The sequence below is a fragment of the Parasteatoda tepidariorum genome, chromosome 8 (genome assembly GCF_982258835.1).
Source record: "Parasteatoda tepidariorum strain Cologne lab strain chromosome 8, Ptep-v5.0, whole genome shotgun sequence".
Lineage (NCBI taxonomy): Eukaryota > Metazoa > Arthropoda > Arachnida > Araneae > Theridiidae > Parasteatoda > Parasteatoda tepidariorum.
Window position 1 is genome coordinate 88,128,979 of NC_141762.1, and position 23,759 is coordinate 88,152,737.

At 28.5% G+C, this 23,759-nt stretch overlaps 2 protein-coding genes across 2 annotated transcripts in view; both read left to right on the forward strand.

Moving 5' to 3' along the window:
* LOC107452458 (uncharacterized) overlaps positions 1-12,454 on the forward strand; it is a 20,559-nt gene extending 8,105 nt beyond the window's left edge. The window contains exons 7-11 of the mRNA XM_087169281.1: positions 2,959-3,101; positions 6,133-6,269; positions 9,128-9,357; positions 9,945-10,025; positions 10,421-12,454. Of these exons, the coding sequence (XP_087025407.1) occupies positions 2,959-3,101; positions 6,133-6,269; positions 9,128-9,357; positions 9,945-10,025; positions 10,421-11,761 (1,932 nt within the window). The 3' untranslated portion in view covers positions 11,762-12,454. The remainder of the gene's footprint in view (positions 1-2,958; positions 3,102-6,132; positions 6,270-9,127; positions 9,358-9,944; positions 10,026-10,420) is intronic.
* The window catches only part of LOC147806500 (uncharacterized), a 251,109-nt gene that overhangs the window by 123,141 nt on the left and 104,209 nt on the right, over positions 1-23,759 (forward strand). The window lies entirely within an intron of this gene.

Sequence of the window (23,759 nt, forward strand, 5' to 3'; positions counted from 1 at the left end):
TGGGTTAAACTCTTAGGACAGATTTTTATCTGGATCAACAATGAAAGTCTAAAACCATCTTTCCTCATTCGAGTGGCAACAGATACATATTTTTGTTTCAAAAGATTATTGAGCATTATTTAGCAGTTTACATGAGTAATTTGTGCAATTAATCCGACACGAGGATTGAAATTATTTGGCGGTAAATAATCGAGCACAATCAATATTTTTTATCACTCAGTAAAGAGTATTGAAGCTGATGACTTGGTACTAAATAGGCTGTGAATAGTTTGTAAATTAAATTCGACAAAAAGAACTTATATTTATTCAGTACACTTCATGTAACCACCATGTCATATTATTGCAACTTGATGTAACTTCAACAAATAGCTATCTTCTGATCTTGAAACAGGGCTCCCACTGGTCAGGGAGAACTTGGAAAACCTGGAAACCTGAAATTGCAAGGGAATATTATTTTGACTCTAAAAAGCAAGGAATAGTCAATGAAAACTGCATTTTTCATTACAAAAATCTAGGAAATTCCTACAATATACCTGGAAAATAACCAGTCATAGAATTGTCAGTAACAGTAATCAGTTATTGGGATTACATTTAAATAATTCTAGCAACTATTACAATTATTAGTCACATTTTAGTGAAACTGCTATGTTATCATCCTCAATCAATTATGTATGTTTGTTTTGTTCTCACATAATCTAATATTTTCCATTTTCAAATAAATGAATGAAGGTTTTTTGATAAAAAATTACATTGTAATGATAAAATATGGTTTCACTGAAATTTGTCTGATATTCCTGGAATAGTCAAGTAAATTTTTTTCTGAATTTGAGTGGGAATCCTGTTGAAATTGCACAAATTATTCGCCTTTTAAACTTAGAAAATTTCCAAAAGCATTTGATATACTTTTAAAACAAACCCGACCATCATTTTACACAATAATTTAGTTAAATATTTAAAATGTCATTCATTCACCAAATTTACGGAGCTGGACAAACAAAACCTTTTTCACCAACTAGCTGCAGATTGGTGTAAGCTTTATATATTCATTATTGGTAGTAAGATTTAACTACACTCTTTGACGTGTGTAACAACACTTAATTCGTAATTAATTTTATATAAAATAATCATTCACACAATTTATAGAGTTTTTCAACATCAAATTTGTTGTTTTCTTAGGCCATTAAGGGATTAGGAGTGCTATTGTTCTTGTTTACCAGTGGCGCCATCTATGGCCAAGAATTTGACTTCTGCCACACCCATTTCATTGGGTGGGCTTATTCACACATCCATTCATTCATCCACATATCGTAATTTTGACCTGAATCAGAGTGCGATCAGTCTAAAATCCAGTTTTCCCAGGGGTTTAATTTGCTATAGGAATACAGAGGACTTTGTTACCGGACAGATTTAGCTTACACCTGTCACCACTTACTACACGGGGAGTCTTTGGTCGACTAGATTCGAATTCCCTTTCTCACGAGAATGAGTAAAGCGCCCTCATTCTCGTGACCAAATTTGGCGAGATTATACCTCTGTTTCTACAATGCAGACAGTAAATATGTACTTCAGAATACAAAATTTTGTTGTATTTATTCTTGCTGTTAATTACACCAGGAAACAAGAACTAGTTGCTTGTCAAATTTAGTGATCATTTTCATATCAAGCTTATTTTTAAAAAATTATTCATTTCATTCGGAAGTTAATAGCTGGAACTTTTATCATCTTCAATAATATTAATTTATTTTGTAACTTTGACATTTTATTTAGTATATAATTTAGTATCTATTAGTATTTAGAAAGCATGTAATTTATTTAGTATGTAAGATAGAAAATATATTTGTAAATAGTATAGATTAATGTAGTATGTGAATATAATTTTTTTTTGGTCAAGTTTTTCATTCCTCATCTGGTATAAAATGGATGATTCAATTCATTAACAGCGATTTTATTCTTATTCTTTATTCTGCACGATTTCTAAGGCCCAAAGTCCGACTAGAGGAAAAACAGGTAAAAAAAAATTTTTTTATGGAATTCACTGGTTAACTTTGAGGCGTTTTGAATCCGATTTGAAGTGTTTTGAACCTTTCACTTCCTGTTTTTCTGTCCCCTTAGAAAATTAAACAGATTTTTACGTACAGATTCTATACTCAATAGTGATAAAAAAAATTGCTAAGGATGGCAAGTTTTTTCCACCAAGACAAAAATCATTGATGCCGATGAATAGAATTTTTTTTATTTTCAACAATGTGCTGAATTTGTCACTCATCAAACCAAGTTAGATCATAAATGATTTTAAAAAAAATAACTGTAGGTTTCTATTTTTGGAAATTTTACGACATTTTAACTAGTATTAGCAGAAAAATTGTTAGTGAGGCCATGATCCAACATGGACTGTAACGCAAGGGAGTTAGTTAGTTTTAACTAACACACAGTGAACAGGGTCACAGTGAGTCCTGAGTTAATGCTAATGCATTAACTGTAACGGATGTAACTTATTTGCTAAAAAACTTGTTTCAGAAGCCTCTTCACTCTGTCTCCCTATTGGACTTAAGATTAATATTTTGATTTTGGTAATTTTTTTTGAATATTTTTTTGAGGATATACTATATTATTTGTTCAATTGGAAATTAAATTATAGTTTTACTACACTACATGGAGAAGAGCTTGACCATTCCTAGAGCTTCTCTATATTTTTTCTCAAATCAATAAGATTACATTTGTGGTTTTACGTGAATAATTTTATAACAACTCCAAAAATAGAGTAAAAAATATTTCATGACGAAAAATTAATTTAAATTCTAGAATAACGTAAGTGATATTTTCAATTGGGTGATGACTTTGAATATTTCAAAACTTATTTCAAAATATATTAGTTCGGTCGGAAAGAATCGGGCCTATGAGTGAAATAAAAGTCATCTTGAAAAATTAACTAGAAAGTAATTGTGTGTTTATTCTTAGAAAGACTTACCACCATACAGAGAGAGTTGTCTCACTCGATTGTTGAAGGAGAGTTTGGGAGGAAACTCACAAACAGTCATTATCGTCTGTGTAAGACCTTCATCTGAAAGTGAAACGAAATATTCATTGGAGTTTGGAACGCGGTAGGTCTTGCAAGTTTATTTATTTATTTATTTATTATTTTTTTAAAAATAGAATCAGACACTTCGGGGAGAGTCGGGTTGCCCCGCCCAGCGGATACCCCCGCCCACTGTCAATTTCATATGTAAAGAATATTTTTTCAAGTCAATGGGCCATCGGACATTGATTGTTATATTAAAAAAAGATTATTTTCAAAGTTTCAAGTATTTATGCAGCTGGTAACATGGTAAACAATAGTTTTGAAAATATTTTGAATACAGTAGTCTTGAAATTAAGAAAAATTGGTTGAATGTTTAGATTAAACTTCATTTTAATACTAAAAAAATAATTTTTTTCTATACATACAGCGTTAAAGTATGTAGTCTTAAGTTTAATTTGCACAAAGAAAGAAGTTTATATGTGAAAAATTGTTCGAGTAATTACAAATTTACGAAAAAATTGGATTTCGGGTAGACCCGCTCACATGAATTTCGGGTATCACCGCCCAATTTTATTTCGTCGATAAATGTACGGTTGCAAAGATTATTATTCTATTGCTTCAAATTTGAATGTTATATGCATTTTTAACAACAAATATATGTTTTAATATTATATGAAACATAAATTTATATATTTAAAAATGCAAATTAAATATTTTTAAAATGTAATTGATATATTCAAATTAAATTTAATATCAAGAAATCATAAATATTATGATAACCATTCGCTTACTTATTTATTTTCACTTATTTGCGAACGAATCAGTCTACAGAAGCATTTGAAAGTAATCAAAATACAAAGTAAATTTGTAATTTTTTAAGAAGTATTTCATATTAAGTTTATAAGAAGAGATCAACCAAATAAGTTTATATTGAAAAAAAATATTGTTATTAACTATTGTTACTTAAATTAAATTATTTTCGTTAAATATTTAATATAAATTTATATTAATATTATAAAATATTACTATACATTAATAATGGTAAAAAGTATGACATTTGTTGTTATTAAATGATAGAATTCACTAAAAGTATATAAATATGTAATAAATAAAATAATTTTGCTATAAAAATGATAAATGAGGTTTATCTATTGTAAATACATTGGTCATTCTCACTTAAACCTGAAAAAACAGTCAAAAAACATAATTTTTGTAACTGGGTGGGGCTACCCGACACATTTTGAAAAGGGCTGAAAAGCATGTTTTTTTAAATTTCGATTTTTTGAAAGTTAAACTATTCTTTTTTTGGTTTATTCTTTTTGCATTATTTAATTAGATGATAAAACAATAGAAACATACAAAAATATTGATTCTTACTCAATGTTATACAGAAATATAAGCAATACTCCTTAAGTGGGCGGGGCTTCCCGACTCTCCTGTAAGTGTCTAAATGCAGTTTGATTTATATATTCCACTATCATAGCTGCCAACTCTACTGGATTTTCCAGTAGACTACTAGATTTTGGTAGTTTCTCCTGGTCTACTGTTTCAATTAAATTTCTCCCGGCATTGTGGAAAATTCCATAAAATTGAGTATATTTCCTAAAAATATCCCTATAGAAATAGAATTTTTGTACCAATTATTGCTTTCTGTCTTGAATAATTAAATAAATATGACTAACACATAATTAAGCGAACCTCATTTACAAAAATCAGTTCAAAACCTTTTTTTGTTCTAAAATCCTCAGTTTATTTTTATCCATAACTCTCTTTTTAAATTAATTTAAAAAAATCTTTTAATTATGTCTGATGAATGCCTATTAATATTCGAAATGATGAGTAAACATTTTTTATTTCCAATGAGCTGCACAATCGGTCTTGCCGATGAGCAGACCTAGTGCGTTCTCCAGAGGTGGTATCCACTCTTTCAGGACCACCAAAATGAGTGAGATACCGTTGGTCATGTTAATTTGGACGTCTAGTTTCTGACGCACTAGATGGCAGCACCGAGACTCTATTTGGATGCTAAAGTACACTAGGAATTTAATTTTGCCGGAAATGCCAAGAGATAATAAGGCACTCCAGGGATCTTTTACATGCCGCATAATCATACGACATGGAATCATACGAGGATTTTCTGCTTCCCGAAAATCAGGTATCTGAGCCGGGGATCGAACCCACAGACTTGGGCTCAGAAGGCCGACGACAAACCCACTGCGCCACCCAGCCGCTTATGAGTAAACATAATATACATAAAGTTAATCATCTTTAATGTCATAATTGGAAAATATTGTAATTTTTCCATTTTGATGACTGTAAAAATTCCTAAAATTCCCTATGCTTAAAATATTTAGTACATTATACAACAATTATCATGAAATTTATACTCTTTTGTAAAATCTACTGGATTTTTACCATTCCATGCTGACACTATTTTCAAAACAGACATCCTGGAATTCCGAGGGAAAACACTGATAAACCCGGAATTCACAAGAGGACTCGTTATTATTTTTGAATATTCTTGGAGTATTAACAGTATAATGGCAACTCTCATTTCACAATTATTATTACGAGTTTAAACTTTTTTTAAACAATCAATTATATCTCATAAAACTTCTTCAGAGTTTTTATCATTTTTTTGGCTATAATAAATGTTTATAGTTAATAATTTTATTATTTAAAAATTCTAATAAGAAAACAATTATTTTAATTTAAATATTTTAAAGAAATAAGAGAATAAACAGTTTTGTATATTACTTTATGCTTAGAACATTTTAATGAATCTATTAAATATATGCTTTTCAATAAATATTGCTAAACTTTAGACATGAAATAAAGAACAATTCTTGTTCAAAAAAATAAAATAATTTCATTTTTAGGGAAATTTTTTGAATCAATATGTAAATTCTTATTACATACATATAACACTTGCATATATAAGAAATTTGTTTTAATTTGTATTAAAAATTGTTTTCTTAATTATGAAATAATTTATCTTTGAAACTTTTCGCTTTGAAGAAATAATAGTTTTTGCTACATTTTTTAATAATACTGACAATAATTCTACAAATTAATATAACAACTCTAATATACATCTATTGTTTTTATTTCAGGGCTAAAATAATAAAAAATAATCTACGCAGGAACGTGAAACTAAGCGAAAACAAAATGAGTAGATTACAGAAATACATCAGTATCGCTAATAAATATATAAAAAATTGTGCTACAGAGTTGCAAAGATGGAGAAGTGGTAAGCTTAGTATTATAATTTTTATGTTTTTAATCTTTTTGCTTTTAAATAACTGTAAAAATTTTATTATAATTATAAATACTTGTACACATCCATGTAAGTAATTACAGTTGTATGCATTATAAAATATTAATGCCTACCAATGAAAAGCAAACTTTCTTAATTCGTATTCATTGCATGAGGCATTAATGTTTTTTTTTCCAAATATCAGTGAAATTCAAAACTTTGCTTGGTTTCTTATTTTACCAAATTAATTTATGAAGTTAAATTTAGTTTACGAAAGTCAGTTTGGAAAATAAAGAAACTGGCCAAATATTTTCTATCTTATTGCAGTGTTCTACTGAATCAAAAATGTATGTAGGAATTCTACTTAATGAAATTTTTAATTTTTGGTTCGTAAGTCGATAAATACTGATTATAGAGAATAGCCTGATCTTGTTGTTGATACCGCATAACATGTTAGTTTTAACAATATCAATTTTAAAATAAACATTTAGCCCCATTACAATCACTTTGCAGTTGATATGTTCAGTGGCATACTGCAAGATTTCATCTCATCTACAATTTTTAGGAATATATTTTGTTTTCCTTATTATGCACTCCGACCTCTATTTAACGAAGTTGCTAAATCCCGATAATAAGTTCCTTATAGGGAAAATTTATTAAATGGAAAATTACCTTTTAAAATACTTAAACAACACAAAACAGGTTTTAAATTCATAAACACTAGGCATAATTTAAATAGCAATTTATACGCCGTTATCTTGTAAACTAGTATCTACTATTTTTTTTTATGAATCTTAACCATAAAAGAAATCTGCAGGAAAAACAAAAATAGAGCGAAACATTATCCAGTGTTATACTATCATGCTACATACATTTTCAACTGAAAAAAAGAAAGAAAAGAAGCTAATTTTATGTATAATATTATAACTGCATTTATTGGAAAAATATTTTTAAGCATGCAATACCACATGCGTTCTTAAGTTTAATTGCTACTGATAAAATCCATTAATTTGAACTGAGTTTTTCGTTTGCAATGCAAGCAAAAAGGAAAAGGGATTTTACTGCTTTCTCTAAAATAACTTTTAGAGAAAGCAGTGAAACATTACATAAAGCAGTAGCTTCGAAAATTAATTCAAGTTCATTTCCCCCATAAAATTCGTCAACAAGTTTGAAATGTTTCGAAATATTTTGGAAAATGAATAAAGGGAATCTCAGAGAAAAGTTCGTAAAATAGAAAATTCACTTCGCTGTTATTTTACGAAGAAATTTCCAAAATGTTCTTGGTTCCTCGAAAAAATTCGCAAAATAGAGATGTTCGCAAAATGGAAGTTCGTTAAATAGAAGTCCTACAGTATATTGCTTTCCTTATTTTTGCCCTTCAGAATTATATTTTGTTTTTCATTATTATAATTATGAATGAAAATTTAATCTTACAAATATATGTGTTACAAGAAAGTGATTAAAAATTATGGTAGTACAAATAATTGCAAGAAAATAATAAAGAAATAAAAATATAATAAAAGAAAATAATAAATAAAATAAGAACTGTTTCAAAAATTTTTTAGATTCTTGATTTCCGAATCTGAATACAATTAATATATTATTAAATTAATTAATTATTAATATTATTAGTTAAAAACATAAGTTAATATATAATCTGAATAAATTACAACTTTAAAAAAACTGATTAATAGAGATTTTTATAAAGTTATGAAGTTTTCAATTTAACAGAAGTTCATCTTAAATGTTGTTAAAGTTTTGTCATCTTAAATGTTTTTATGACATGCAACGCGTGAAGCGAGAGCAAATGATTTTTAAGATTTTTTTTCTTCCGCTTTGTGAGGAATAAAATTCGGTAAAAATGCAGAGAAAGAACAAGAATTTCTGTTGTTTCTTAAGTTTTTGTTCAAAAGCATGTAACTGAGTTTTTCTTTAACAGACAATACCGCATTTCACTGAAAACTGTTTGCTCGAACTGTTTATTCAGATAGTTTAATAATTTAGATTTTATAATCGTTTTTGAACAGCAGACCTAATTTTTTAAGTTACTACTATTGTTGAAGTCCACAGCCTTCAAAATGTGAACCCAATTCAGAAGACGAGGTAACTCCTAGATCAAGTGTTTTTGGGAGAAATTTGCCTTCGTGGAGAACTTTTTGATGAAACTAACCCGTATTTGCGTTACATGGAGAGGAAACTGACGAAAACCTTTCATGGTTAGCATGACGACAAGGGGACTTTTACCCATGATCCGTCTACTACAGTGGATATTTTACGCCAGCACTGTGGTCGGTGCAAGTCGGATGCGGTATTCCTATCGACCTGTCATTGCTGGGATTTGTCCCCCGTCCACCTCATTGAAAGGTGAACGCTCTACCCTCTGACCCATCCCGGCTCGAATATTTTAATAGATTGCTATTTATGTCATGGTTAAATCTTAATGGCTTGACTCTAAGGGGTAAGCAGCTGTTCTTTTGGTACGATAGTTAATCTTTGCCTATCATCTCTCTAACCGGAAATCTATTATCCTCCGTCTCGGAGCCTGGGACTGAGAAACAGTATATTGACTTCTATAATACTTTACTTTTTAATAAAATCAGTTAATCACCAGAGAATTTTTATTATTTATTTTTACATGCACTTTCTGATTTTATTTCTCAGTTATTTTGCTTGAAACGATTAAATGATTTCTAGCTGATACTCATCCAAAAAAAATTTTTCAACAGTGAGTGTTAAATATTTTCGTAAAATAACCAAACTACTTAAGTTCTTATTGTCCTTTTTTGAGTGCAATGAAAAACTTAATGTAATTTTGTAACTGAACAAGTTCTCCGTTTACTTCATAAAAATAGGTGAAACTGTACCAAAGGAAGAATGGATTCCTCCCTTCGATTACAGTGAAGGAGATACTTTCTCAAAACAATCTTTGATGGACTCTGCTCGTCTGTCAAGCAGCCAGATTTTGCCAGAATCGTCCATTTTTAATACTCCCTGTTATGACTTGAATGAGTCTCTTCAAAGCTGTGAGGATATTAGCGACTTAGACAGACAATTAGACATTATGAGACAACCGTTTCCACGGGTTTGTATTCTAACAATATATGATTTTTTTTTCTTTTTTGTTATTGGTCATTCATAGGAAACTGTTTAAATGTTACATTAGCATCGAACGGGATTTGCTTATTTTTGCTGTCAAGTGTTAAGAGTGTATATCTCTGGAGTAAATACAACTTCACATATAGTTTGTTTATGTAAAGAACTCCCCTTGCTATTCGTCTGAAATAGTGGCTATGGTTACTGGGTTTAACTATTTCAAGTAGGGAGTTGGGTCATTATTTAAGACAGGGTTTGGCTCGGGTCGACTAGAGAAAGTGAATCAGGAAAGAAGGAAATTCCTCTTTTTGAAATGCGCTATTTCTTGTTACCATAGCAGCTCATGGTCTTAGACTTTGTGGCGTGGAGAGTTCTTTCGATAGATAAACTATACCACCCTCTGATTTTCAATATTTTTTGTTAATTGTATTTTTAAATTCTAACAATATTCTTTTAATGCATTTTTGAGTATACTTAAGTGAAATGTTATTAAAGTGGAGTTATTTTAAATAATCTTGCTCAATCAATTTTACTCAAATTCAATTTTTAATTATTGCCACTGTCTTTAATTTTCAGCTCTCACTGGAAAATACTATGTCTATGCAAGCTGAAAATGAGAAAGTGAGAGACATGGATGAGAATTATGAAGCTGAAATGGTATGTACGTTATAAGCCACCACAAAATGGGGAAAAACAAAATATTATTACTCCTTCCATAAATTTGGTTTTTGAGTTGTTTGTTTACATTTTTTTTGCCATGGTCTTTTTATTCTACATCTAAATTTCATAAATTTAACTTCTGCCGTTAGATATTAAGTTATCAGCTAATTTCAAAACGGTTACGGTTATTTAGTAAAAGGAGCATTTGTGTCTGATTTCGAAAATGTTATTTTAGGTTTATTACTTATAGGGAAAATTTAATGTCTGGAATAGACATATAGTAACAATTTATTACTCAGATATTTAGATTTTTTAATAGTCCTATTTATATTACGTTTATTGCATTATTGGTAGAAAGATTTTTATTAAATTAATTTTGTCTTTCTACATAGGTCAAACTAAAGGAAGAATTGTTTTTTTCTGAGGAACAAATCCTTATACTTCACCAGGATATGGAAACAATTACTCAAGAGTTAAAGTTACAAAAGGAAAGAAACGAGGAGTTATCAAACATGTTGATAACAGAGAACAAAAAAAAGAAAACACACGAAACAAAAGCAGAATGTTGCATGCAAGATCTCTACAATTTCAAAAGGATCATGAATGAATGCTTAGCGCTTTTAAATCAAAAAATGTCAGAAGAAATTAACGCAAATTTTAATTCACCTAAATCTTTACCTGAAGTCAACCCAGAAATTGCGGGACAGTTGAACCACATCACCGGCAAAGTGCTAAAAGAAACGTTGAGTTCAGAAGATATTCAGAATCAAATTTTCATGTTGTTTGCCCATCTTCAAAGACTGTCGCGGTTTCACATTGTGCAAGAGCAAAAGATTGCTGCAGTCTCCTCAGAAAGAGATTCTGCAGATGAAAAAATTATATCATTGCAGAATGAACTATGCAATTTAAATACAAGCCATGCAGCTAAATACCAGGCTTTGCAAGCATCAATACTTGAGAAGTTGCAACATTTAAAGACAGAAGGTTTGCAGGAATCATTACGGAAATGCAATATCCAAAATAACATTATAGAACTTTGCGATCAGCTTATAAATTTTTCGGAAAAATGTGATCTGCAAGAGCAAAAAGTTGCAGCAGTTACGGATGAAAGAGACTCTGCAGTTGAAAAAAATATATCATTTCAGGATGAACTATGTCATTTAAATGCAAGCTATGCAGCGAAAGATCAGGCTTTGCAAGCATCAATAGATGAGAAGTTGCAACATTTAAAGATAGAAGGTTTGCAGGAATCATTACGGGAAAACAATATCCAAAATAATATTATAAAACTCTGTGATTGGCTTATAAAATTGTTCGAAGAATGTGACCTGAAAGACCAGAGAATTTCAGAACTTTCGAAAGAAAAAGATTCTGCAGATGAAAAAAATATATCATTGCAGAATGAGCTATGCAATTTAAATACAAGCTATGCAGCGAAAGATCAGGCTTTGCAAGCATCAATAGATGAGAAGTTGCAACATTTAAAGATAGAAGGTTTGCAGGAATCATTACGGGAAAACAATATCCAAAATAATATTATAAAACTCTGTGATTGGCTTATAAAATTGTTCGAAGAATGTGACCTGAAAGACCAAAAAATTTTAGAACTTTCGAAAGAAAAAGATTCTGCAGATGAAAAATTTATATCATTGCAGAATGAGCTATGCAATTTGGAAGCAAGACATGCAGCTAAAAATCAGGCTTTGCAAGCAATATCCAAAATAATATTTTAAAACTCTGTGATCAGTTTATAAATTTGTCGGGAAAATGTGATCTGCAAGAACAAAAAATTGCAAAACTTTCGAAAGAAAAAGATTCTGCAGTTGAAAAAAGTATGTCATTACAGAAAGATATATGCAATGTAAATAAAAAGCATGCAGCCGAAGATCAAGCTTTACGAACAGCATTAGTAGAGAAGCTGCAACACTTGAACATACCTTTTTTCAATGAATTATCAAGTGTAAGTGATGTTAAAAACAATATCATGAAGCTGTGTGATCTGCTTTCAAGTTTGTCGAAAAAATGTGACCAAAAAGACCAAAGAATTGCACAAATTTCGAGAGAATTAGATTCTCAATACGAAAGTAATACGTCGTTACGAAAAGAAATATGCAATTTAAATGAAAGCTATGCAGCTAAAGAACGGGCAATGAAAGCATCATCAATTGATAAAGCATGTGCACAAATTGCAAGACTTGTTGAGAGTTGGGATGAATAGGCCACTGAGTGAATGCAATTTTAAAAATTAAGTTTTGAAGTTGTGCAATCAGCTTATAAGTTTGTCTAAAAGAATTGATCTGTAAGACCAAACAATTGTAAAATTTGTAAAAATAATAGAAACTGCATGGATGCTTGTTGTTAGTTATAATTAATGTGTTTTATTCTGGTTGGATTGCTATAAATGAATAAAGTTAATGTTATAAAAAGTTTAAGGATCAATTTTTAAGACCAAATAAAGATCAATTATAATACGTATAATGAAAGAAGGAAGAAAATTATAAAGAAAGTTTAAGAATAAATATATATTAAGTTTTTCCAAAATTTAATTAAAAACAATAGATATCCAACAAATGTAATTAAATTATTATCAAAATCATTGAGTTAATTGTGTGTTAAATTAGATAAATGAATATATTTTCACAAAAATCTTTCTTGTTACATAAACTAGTCTAATCGGGCAAATCCAAGGATAATACACACACACACATAAATTCAGGGTGTCTTATAAATGCTGCACACCACACCTAAATATATCTTTATCTAACGATTATAGGAGCATGGTTTCAATTTAAGAAATCGTTTATTTTGATCAATCATTAATTTTTTAACATTCTAATTTTTCAACAATTTACTAATTTTAAATTTTTATTCGGCACCCAGAGACAAAAAATATTATATATCACAGATTCCCACTCAAGAAATTAATAAAAATGGTAAAAAACACGTCATCCTAATTTAAAAATCACCCGAGATATCAATATTTAAAGTTTATATCTAATATTAAGGGGGGGGTCATATACTTAAAGCTCATCGCCAGACTAATACACTGCGAGAGAAAAAAATTAATTGCAGGGAAAACCGTTTGATAAAAATAATATTGCAATCAGATTGATTCGAAAAATTTTCCATAGAAATACTTAATTGAATGAAAGCATAAAATATTTGAAAACAATATTTTTTACAATACCATAATAATAATATTATCAATAAATTACTTTTTTATTTTTAAAAGTAAAATATTTTATTCGTCACATAGAAATAAATGAGATTTCTTTTCTTTTCATAATGTATTATTGTTGAAAATTTTCAGAAAATTTTATTTTTTGAGACCTATAGTAATTTTTTGTCGCTTTATTTAGTATTTTTGGCAATGATGTTGAAATTCGGCGTTGAAAAAAGAGATTAATAACAAGGATCATTAAGAAATACTTCTCAATTTGCTTAAGTTTATCATTAGAATACATAAGTAAATTCGTAGCATTTCGCTAGTTTCCGCCAAATAACAAGTGAAAAGCATTTACTGTAATACTAGCCCATACAAAAAAGCTTCTTTTTTTTTGTTGCATGGTAAAGCAAATTTCAACAAATTAAAGCAAATTTCATAGAATCAAATGAAGAAAACATTCCACTTAAAGCATCAAATAACAGACAAAATTATTGTCTAACTCATAGAATCTTTTTGCAACAAGAGAGAAAAATATACGTTTGTCACAATTTGGTTGTAATTTTACCGTGCAACGAGAAAAAAAACCAATTGGTTTTATTTAACGAGTTTATTTTAACAAATTGGTTTCATTAAATAATTGATTCTGAAGCCTTTCATATGAAGCATAAGACGAAAATGAATTTTTAACAAACTAGAAAACGATTCTAAAAACAGGATATACAAAAACAAAGAATTATTTGTACTTTTTTAGCTTTGTTATTTAATAATAACAGAAAACTGAAGTCACTCTTAAAATAAACTATATTTACAAAAAAAATAAACTTGATGTATCGAAAAATTTTTGTGATAAATATGCTTTCTTTTTTCTAATATGACCTAAATCAGAAATAATGTGAGTTAATAGTAAAAAAAACTTTGTCAAAATGAAGAAATATTATTCACTTTTATCTATAATTAAAACTCCTTCCACCTGAAATATAGAATATATGATTAAATGTGTTGCAAATTGTTGTTTTTCTTTTGTCGAAGCAACTTTTATAATTTTCTAAACATTAAGTATTGTGAAATAATTTGTAAATTTTTAATTGACAATTATCGGTAAGAAAAACTTTGTAAGAATAATAAAATAATAATTTTACTTAACTGATATTTGTTCTTAATTTCCCTTTTATGAGATCTCCAAAGCAATTAATTCATTACATAAATTTTAGTTTTAGTTGAATAACTTTCATAACTTGCTATATATTATTAAGAGAAAGTTTTAATTAAATATTCCAATGGAAAAGATCAAACTGTGAAGTAAAATGATTGTTATTTGTTTCAAATTTATGAGAAATAGTTACCTGTTAACTTCTAGACTTCTCTGTAATCTTATAGATAAATCAAACATCCTACTTTTGGTTTCAAGAGTTGCTTTCCTTTCTCTACATATAATTAATTATTACAAGGGGATCCTTTTGCAGACAATTAAGATATTTTTTATAATTGTTTTTCTGTGAAGATGAACTTTGATATTAATAACATAAGCAAGGAGGGGTAAAAATTTCCAAAAACACATATACTAACGAATATTTATAAAATCTCATTAAAAATATTTTTTGGAAATGACTCTCTATGTCATTAGGGTAGATGTCGCTAAAATCATTGTTTATGTTATGACGGCGATCATTTTAAATTAATTAGCTAATTTGTACAAGTAGCATTATTGACTTTTTGGCCGTTACAGATACATTTTATTTTTTGGAAGTAATAAAATGATAATTGTCTCAGAGAAATAAATAAAATCGTTCAAGAAAAAATGATTTCTTAATATTTGAAAACGGACATAATTCAAAATGTAAAAATAATATATAAAAGAAATCCCTTAAAGGGATCAAGAAAAAACATTCTCGCACATCGAGAATTTTAGTTAGCATTTTATACTCAGCGGTTGGAACTGCGATGCCCAATAGGCCACCCCCAGTCGCCAAAAATATAAAATGAAAGTAAATAAATTGTTCCCAACGGACAGTTAGGATCATGGTAAGAGATCCAAATGTTGTTGATTTATAGAAAGATAACATCGCCAAAAATAAAGCCAACTCCCCATAATCAATATTAGGTTTGAGAATACTTTAGCGATCGCCAACAAGACTCTTAGAATTTGTATAACCACGTAACTGAAACATATTTGTAGTAAGAAATGAAGAATAAAGAGGTTATAAATAGACTTTTGTCTTCGATTAGAAGCAATAGTGAATTAATGAGTCAACATTAGTATTGAAATAAAAAGTTGGACGTTACATGGATCGATAAGAAAAGAGTAAAATATTTTATATTTTTGCTTTTTATAAATTTTTCGTCCTAGAACAGAAACAATTTATCAAAAGACAAATTTCCAAAAACACATACATTTGCAAAATGATATTTATAAAGCATTTTTTTATTTTGTTCTTGTCTCTACTTGCGATTAGCATAGGTGTGGATAAAGTCGTTGATTATTAAAATACGATATAAGGCAAGTTAAAAATATCTGTGTAGCTTACATTTAACTGATCTTAGTTTTGATTTCGGTTCCAAGCATTGCTTTCATTTGTTTACAAAATATTAATAGCTGCATTTTGCGGACACTTTAAAAACTTTTATGTCGTTAGAATCATTGACGATTCAATTATGATTTTAGGGGAGTTAAAAAGAATTTGTGTAGAGTACATTTAAGAGATGCTACTCTTGATTTTGGATTCAGTAATTCGGATTCGGTCATTGGCAGACGCTTTCACGATTTTTTTCATTATTTTTTTTGGTATGAAAGAGAACTTTGATCTTAATTACAATAGAAAGGGTTGTCGTCAAAATTTCCAAAAACGTATACATATACTAAAAAATATTTACAAAATCTGACTACCTTATTCCTATCAATATATTTCACTTATTAATTTCTAAAGGCATATAGCTTTTGATCATTTAAACTCAATAAGAAGAAAATTGTACAACTAACTCCATTGAAATATCACTTGCATTTAAATATCTTTCATTATTAGAGAATTAATTTTACATTTGTCATAAATTTAATTTTAAATATTTTATTTTTCTATTGACAAGATTCAAATAGTCAGCTTCGACAAATTCTACAAATTTATTCAAAAAAGTTTGTAATCAACGCCAAGTTATTAAGAAAAGCTATTTTTATCGTGGTCCAAGACGTAATGCCATGTTCTTCTCCCATTTCTTTGCACGAAAATAGCGTAAGTCATAATTGTTGAGTTTTTATTATTATTATTTTTTTTGTAAAATTTTTAAGTTTTCTTTAAGTTTTTACAGACTCGTTTGAGAAAACACAAAGAGCATTTTTCTTTGCATTAAAACAACGCATAAAAAAGATAACTTTTCTAGAAGTTTATCAAAACTATTGTATGATGAAAGCTAACTCAATTTCAAAAAATATTTTCGAAAGCTATTTGTTCAAAATAAAGAGAAAACATTTAAAAAATTACAGAATAACGAAAAGAGAAGAAGAAAATTATTAAAATAAAATAACATAATGAAACAATCTAAAAAATGCAACAAAATAAATTGGCAAAAAAAGCAATAATCTCTTCATCACCTCACACGATTATATCCACAAAAAAGAGTGCTTTCTGTTATTGTATCAATCAATATAGCCGAAGCAAAGTATATCAATACAAAAGTGTAAGAAGCACTCAAACAATTTTTTGTAACAAAATCGAACACATTAACAATTAAGAACCACGTAAAAAACAGAAAATAATATGTAAAAAAAAAAACAAAACACGGAACGAAATCTATAAAGTGAGTAGCGAATTCAAATAAACTTACAAGTACAGGAAAATTTTTAAGAATGATTTAAAATAATTTCGTAATAAGATTGCCAGATTGCAAAATATGAAAACAGAAGTGCAAAGTGAAGTGAAAGCAAAAATAGAGGGTTTCTGTTTTATAGAGCACGTTCTTACTGCATTACTGAGGTGTGTTTGATTTGTTAGTTACCAAGGATGGGCCCGAAAATGGATGTGCGAAAGGTAACATTAAACTGGATAATTTAAAAAAGTTTATACTTATTAAGGTTGATATTTAACTATACAATTTTAATGATTATGAAAAATTTACATTTAAGAAAAGAAAGAGAAAGAAAGATGAATTGCCTGTTTTGAGCCATGGATTTGCACCTGGTAAAAATTATATAAATTTACAGAGAAGTTTTTAGTAAATTTATTTATAATGGCATACAATTAACTTAATGATTTTATATAGAATATAAGTTCTTCATTATACTGAATAATTTAGGGAAGTTTGTAATTAATAGGGTTGTTATTAAATTATACAATTTCAATAATTTAAGAAAATTAACATATACATATTACGAAATGCGCATATAACAAAATATATATACAGTCCCTGCCAAATTATTAGACGTACTGTAGTGTTTTAATAATTACATGTTTTGCTCGAGTTTGTATGCAATACTTTTATATTTAAACTTACATATAATTGGTTATCATTCAGGTGATTCTTTACTTACTTTCTACTTGTATTTATTTTTAATGTGCTGCATTACAATGTTAACCAATTGATACACTAGCGTAAGAAAGTGCAATCCGCGTAAAAAAGTGCAAAGCGGATTAAGTCGCGTTGTCGCGAGTGTCAGTTGCGGACGTGTTTCTGTGACTTCATGTGCTGCCTTTATGTGTTTACAGTTTTGTAATACGCAATTATTTGTTTATTTTGTGTGCATGGTTTATATAATCAATTGGAAACCTTCAATCATGGGTAAAAGAAGCAGTCTTTCACCCTGTAAAAAAGCTGAAGTAAGGGCCTTTATGAATGCTAAAATATGCTAAAACCACGAAAAATCAAGGAAAATGAAGGTTTCTGAAGCTAGAGTACGATGCATAAGGAAGAAGTTGTTGAGAGAATTGAACCCTACCAAGGAGCGAATGGTGACTCGCTGAACCCCTTTCGTGAAAATACAAGAACTGGGTGCTGATCACCAGTTTGGGATAAAAGGATCCACTGTCTTCCACGCAATATAAATTATTCATTCACTATTCATGTAAAATTGCAAAAAAAAACTAGATTTCAAATCATATTTCATGCATGAACTTGTAAATCCGAAACGGGTGTATGATGCAGCTGGCAATCTCCATCAAACACCATTGTACCAATCCGAAAAAGTCAATATTAATATCGATTGACTGATCACTGTCTATTTAATCCTCAAAAGAATTTACACAGAACGTGTCTGGGCTGCATTTAAATACGTCTGTGAAATTGTGTACCTAGCAATTCAGGATTAACAGTTAAAGATATCCAAGATTAAAACACAATAAACTTTCTTTTCCAAAAAAAATTAGACAGCAACCATTTTGCCAATTGGTAACCTGTGATCGCCTTGTGTTGATCACAATTTTCTAAATTTTATAGTGAATCGTATTGCGGATTTGAATTCTTGACAGTGTAACCGCAATAGAGAATTCTAAAATTTAGGAATTACCTATTTAAATGCTCAAAATTTTTATTTAATTTTGTTTAATTGATATATCGGTATTTTTTTAGTGGATACTCATCTGATTTTTATGTTGTTTTATCGAAGTATTTCGTGGATTGGTTTGAAGAGCGTCGCAATAGTTACCATGGTTTCCAAGATTTTAGTTATAAACTCATTGATGTATTCCATTGAAACAGGCAGGGATTAAAGTTGTCCATAAGAAAAGAGAATGTCCTTAAATGTTCTTAATCATTAAACATTTCACTAAATGTCCTGAAATGTTTTTGATTTTTGCGAATTTTTGTTGAAGTTAACAGAAGAAAAAAAATTATTTATCTAAAAATGAGTTGAAGAAATTTCAAATCCAGAAATTGTATAATGTTGTTTTTTCCATGACTGATTTATTAATACAAAAAACATAATTAAAACTTAATCCGTCTTTTCTTAAAAAGTCCGGTTTAAAGCGTTTACATATAACGTTATGTTTGCTTTAACTATGTTCGTAATGCATAATCTCTTATCAGCAAAATACAAGCAACTGACTGATTGATTTTGAACAAACATTTTGTGTAGCAGCGTTCTCAAAAAATATCTGATAGTAGTCAAATTTGGATCATTAGTACTAAAAGCAACTTATAGTAAAAAACGATGTTATGTTTTTTCGTCTCATTCTTGTATGCAATTAAATGTTTGTGCAGATCTACTTTTGATAAAATACAATATTTACGACTTTTTTATGGTTTCGAAATTTAAATGTTACCTAAATGTTTCGACTAAAATTGTTAGTTTGTACATAGTACATTTAACAAATTATAGAATCGTTAAAAATTTCTGATGTGCCAATGTAAAATTATTTTTATAATACAAATTTTTTTTCGCAAATCTTTTAAAGTTCATAGTAAAGGCTTTGACGGTTTCACTCCCTGAAAATATTTCCACGGGTGCCTTTGGATTTTGTTTCAAGTGTTTTGTTAAGTAAAATTTCAGATTCGAAGAGGATAGTGTTGCGGAAGTATTTTTACATTTAATATTAGTGATAAAAGAACCGAAAGAAAATTTAATATTTGAATTAACAATTTGAATATTTTTAAATTTTCTTTAATGTATTAATTATTACAAAAAGTAACAATTTAAAAATTAGAGATATAATTTTATTTTAATCTTTTTGGAAATGAATGGCATGTAGTTGTATTTTATGGGAAAAAAAAATTTTTAAAGGTGGAATTTCAACTCAGTTCGAATGTAAATATAACTTTGTAATTATGTAGTATGGTTTTTATTATATAATTTCAGAATATTAGTAATGAAGGATAATTGTGAAATTACAAACGGCTAAAGTTATCAAGCATGTTTTACAAACTAACGAACTCAATTGAGATTTGGAGGAAATAACCTAATTTCTAAAAAAAATTAAGAATACATTTTTAAATTAAAAACTTGAAAATTATTAATGATCCATTAGAAAACACGTTGCATGAAAAAGAGAAAAAATCAATAAAAGTTGCGATATAGTATTATTTTTTAATTAAATTTGTAATACTCAAAAAGTCAGCTGAACGCAAGATATGCTTTGGAGTGAGATGGAGGAAAATGGATGGTAGCAGAATTCGCTAATATTGTTTTATTTAGTATTTCTGTATTGCTAAGTAAATGAAGCATGGAATGACATTATAAAGTTATTGTTCTATGTTTTATTGCATCACGACAATACTGAAAATTAAGTAAAATTATATCAGCGAATTATTCAACTACGAACCAAATCTTCTTGCTTATTTCAAAAGTAAAAAACGATGCGAGATAATAACAGAAAGTATGAAATATAATAGTATATAGCATTAAAACAAATACAAAATAATATTACGGTGAATGATAGATAATATTAGTTTGCATGGAATCTAATATTACGTAATGCAGAACAAACCGAGACATTTTGTATCTTTCAAATAATAGAAAGTAGTGCAAGATAAGGTTAGATTTTACTGATTTTCTGTTGTTATCTTACATTAAGTGAATAACTTGAATTTTTTTACAATTTGATATTATTAAGAAATAGCATTTCACGAGCAAAAAAGAGTACTTAAAATATTAATTGATGCTAATAATAAGTAACGAATAAGTCAGTATCGAACCGAAAATCGCAAAGATCAAACTGCGGGAAAAATAAAGGCTTTCACAAGCAGATAATGTAGTGATTGGTCTATCTTTTATCATTTGAACGTATTTAATCATAGTGTCTGACATCTGCAGTTCAGAATCGGCGTACTTCCCAATGAACCACCTGGAAGCATTCACATTCCTCTGCGATTCTAAACTCACCTGAGAGCAAACAACAATGACCACAGTCAAGAAGATCAGAGCACTCAGTCCAATCAAGCCTTGCAATTTGAACGAGTAATTTCTGCCAATCAAAACGTAAAATACTTCAGAAATCAGTATAATTGAAGTTGCCACTATGAACATAAACGAAGGAAAAGAAAATATACTCTGAATATATTCAACCAAGTCTCCTACAAAGAGGATTATCTTCGAAACCTGTATTATTTGCTCAACAGAACCGTAAACTTTAAATTGTTTCAGTTTTTGTCTGTAACAATGATACACTTGGCACACACGATAGCATATCGTGCAGTATAGCACGGTAAATACTCCTGTCGCTAAGGGATGCAACAATAGCCAGCAGAAACGTTTGAATGTAATAATTATAGTGAAATGTAATTTGTCAAACTCTATTCGTGTACTTTCTGGTACATGTAGAATAAGGTATACATAGTGATCATTGTTTGCCGAAAATATCATCAGCACAGGAAGAGCAATACAAGTTAATAAAATGACGGTAACTGCAATGCTGCCATATGGAACATTATTTTGTCGTTTTACTTTCATAATTTTAATTACTTGATCCAATCTTCTAATAACTAACTTTATTTTCTTTTGCTTAATATACACGGAAAACCACATGACAAGAATAGATAAGTTGCTCAAAGTGTGAGAGATAACTGGTTTTAAATACTTCAAACTACTGTTAACAAATCGAATATCTGTAACAAGATTGTCAAAGAACATTGTGAGAATACAAACTGAGAAAACGTACTTCAGTAATCGCTTATAAACTTCACTCTTAGCCCTTACATTATCAGAAACATCTATACCAAAGACTTTAAACAGCAGATTCAGAGATTTATAAATCAAGTGAATGTTCATCTTGTGATTATTTGGTATAACCAAACTAAAATTTATAACAATAAATAAATAACTAGTTTTCAAATTACAGTTAGTAATTAAATAAAATTATTTATTTTCGTTCTTTTTTGCTTAGAAAAAGAATTATGATTCCAGTTTAAAATCAATATTCAAAAATTCATTATTGGGTTAGATTTCATTCACAGATGTAATTTTTAGAAACAGAATTTTAAATTTTTGTTGATTATTTTTATGCAATACTTATTGATACCGGGAACTAACTAATATCTTAAATATGAACTCGTATAATGCTTTGAAACGATTTATAAATTTTTAGAAAAATCGTCAGGAAAGACAACTATTTGCAAAAAATTGAAGTTAAAGCTCTTTTCCATGATAATTAAAACTTAACGCTTACCGATATAGATTATTTGGTATCTTAAAGAAACTGTAACGTAATAAATTATCTCCCGGTTTATTAGAAGTATCAAACAAGTGAATATCGTAAAAATTTAAAATCATTACAAATGTAACATGAAAAAAAAATTACATTTAAATAAAAAATTAGTGTAAGGGGAAAGAAATTAAATTATGCACATAAAAGTAAAACTGCTTAAATATTAAATTATTTTCATCTCAAAAAGCATATAAAAATCAATAACACTCCAGAGAAATACCCATTTAAATTTCTTTTCGTTCCTTGTACATTTGATTAAATAAACATTTTTAAACTTTAAGAACATGAATTCTGTAGACAAGACGAAGAAAAGCGTGACATTTGATTGAATAGATCAATTTAAATGGGCACTAATAACTGATTTTTGGCGATTTATCAAAAATATACTTAATAAACAACACAATAAAGAGAGATTACTTTTAAAGTATAAATAACAATCTAGTTTATGTGTCAAGATTACTTATCAAGACTCTTTTCCCTACTCTAAATATTAAACTCTATGAATCATTGTGTCAAGTATTAATAATGTAAGGCTGAGAAATTTTGCCTCTAAGTTTTTTTTCCTATTATTGAAGTCTGTTATTAAATACAAAAAAATTTAAAGCGATTTTAGTAGGGTTATAGAAATTTATTTTTCTTGTTTATTATGATATATTTGCTCATGTTTATAATCATATAACTAAGTGCGATTTTTTGATAAAGGAATCAAAAGAATAGTCAATAATAGTTTGTCACCATAATTTTTAACTGATGAGAGCACGAAACCTTTAACATTTTAATGCATATTAAAATGAACTTACACTACCTTTAAATGTAACGCATCAGTAGTCTCATTTCATCCTTTCTTTTATTTATGATTTAGTTTAAGTTATTTTGGTTAGGTTAATTCATAATACAAACGTTTTTTAATTGTACCTTTTTTAATTGCTTCATTTGTCTAGAATAAAAGAGATATATTCTCTTACTTATCTAAATATTAGATAATAGAGAATAATTCAGTACTTTTTATTTTAAAACCTCTAATAATGCTAGCACAATAAATAGTCGATAACGCAATAAAATGCATTTCATGTCTTAAATAATTATTAATTATATAAGTTATACAATTACTTATACCTTAAATAATTATACGTTAAATAATTATACAATTATAAGAGAATAAGCGAATATGGCTCTAAATCGAAAAAACTATATCACAGGAAAAATAAACCCTTTATCTATATGTAGTCTATCTTTAATCAACTGTACAGAATTAATTATACAATCAGACAAATCTAGTTTAGCGTTTGATTTGATTTTAGTTAACAAGATAAATTTACTTTTTCTATGAGATTCTAATCTTGAAAACAAGCAATGGCGACTGCAATCAATAAATGAACAATTTCTTGGAAAAAAAAAACAGAAACCGCAAAAGAAGCCTAGTGATGATGAAACATCTCACTC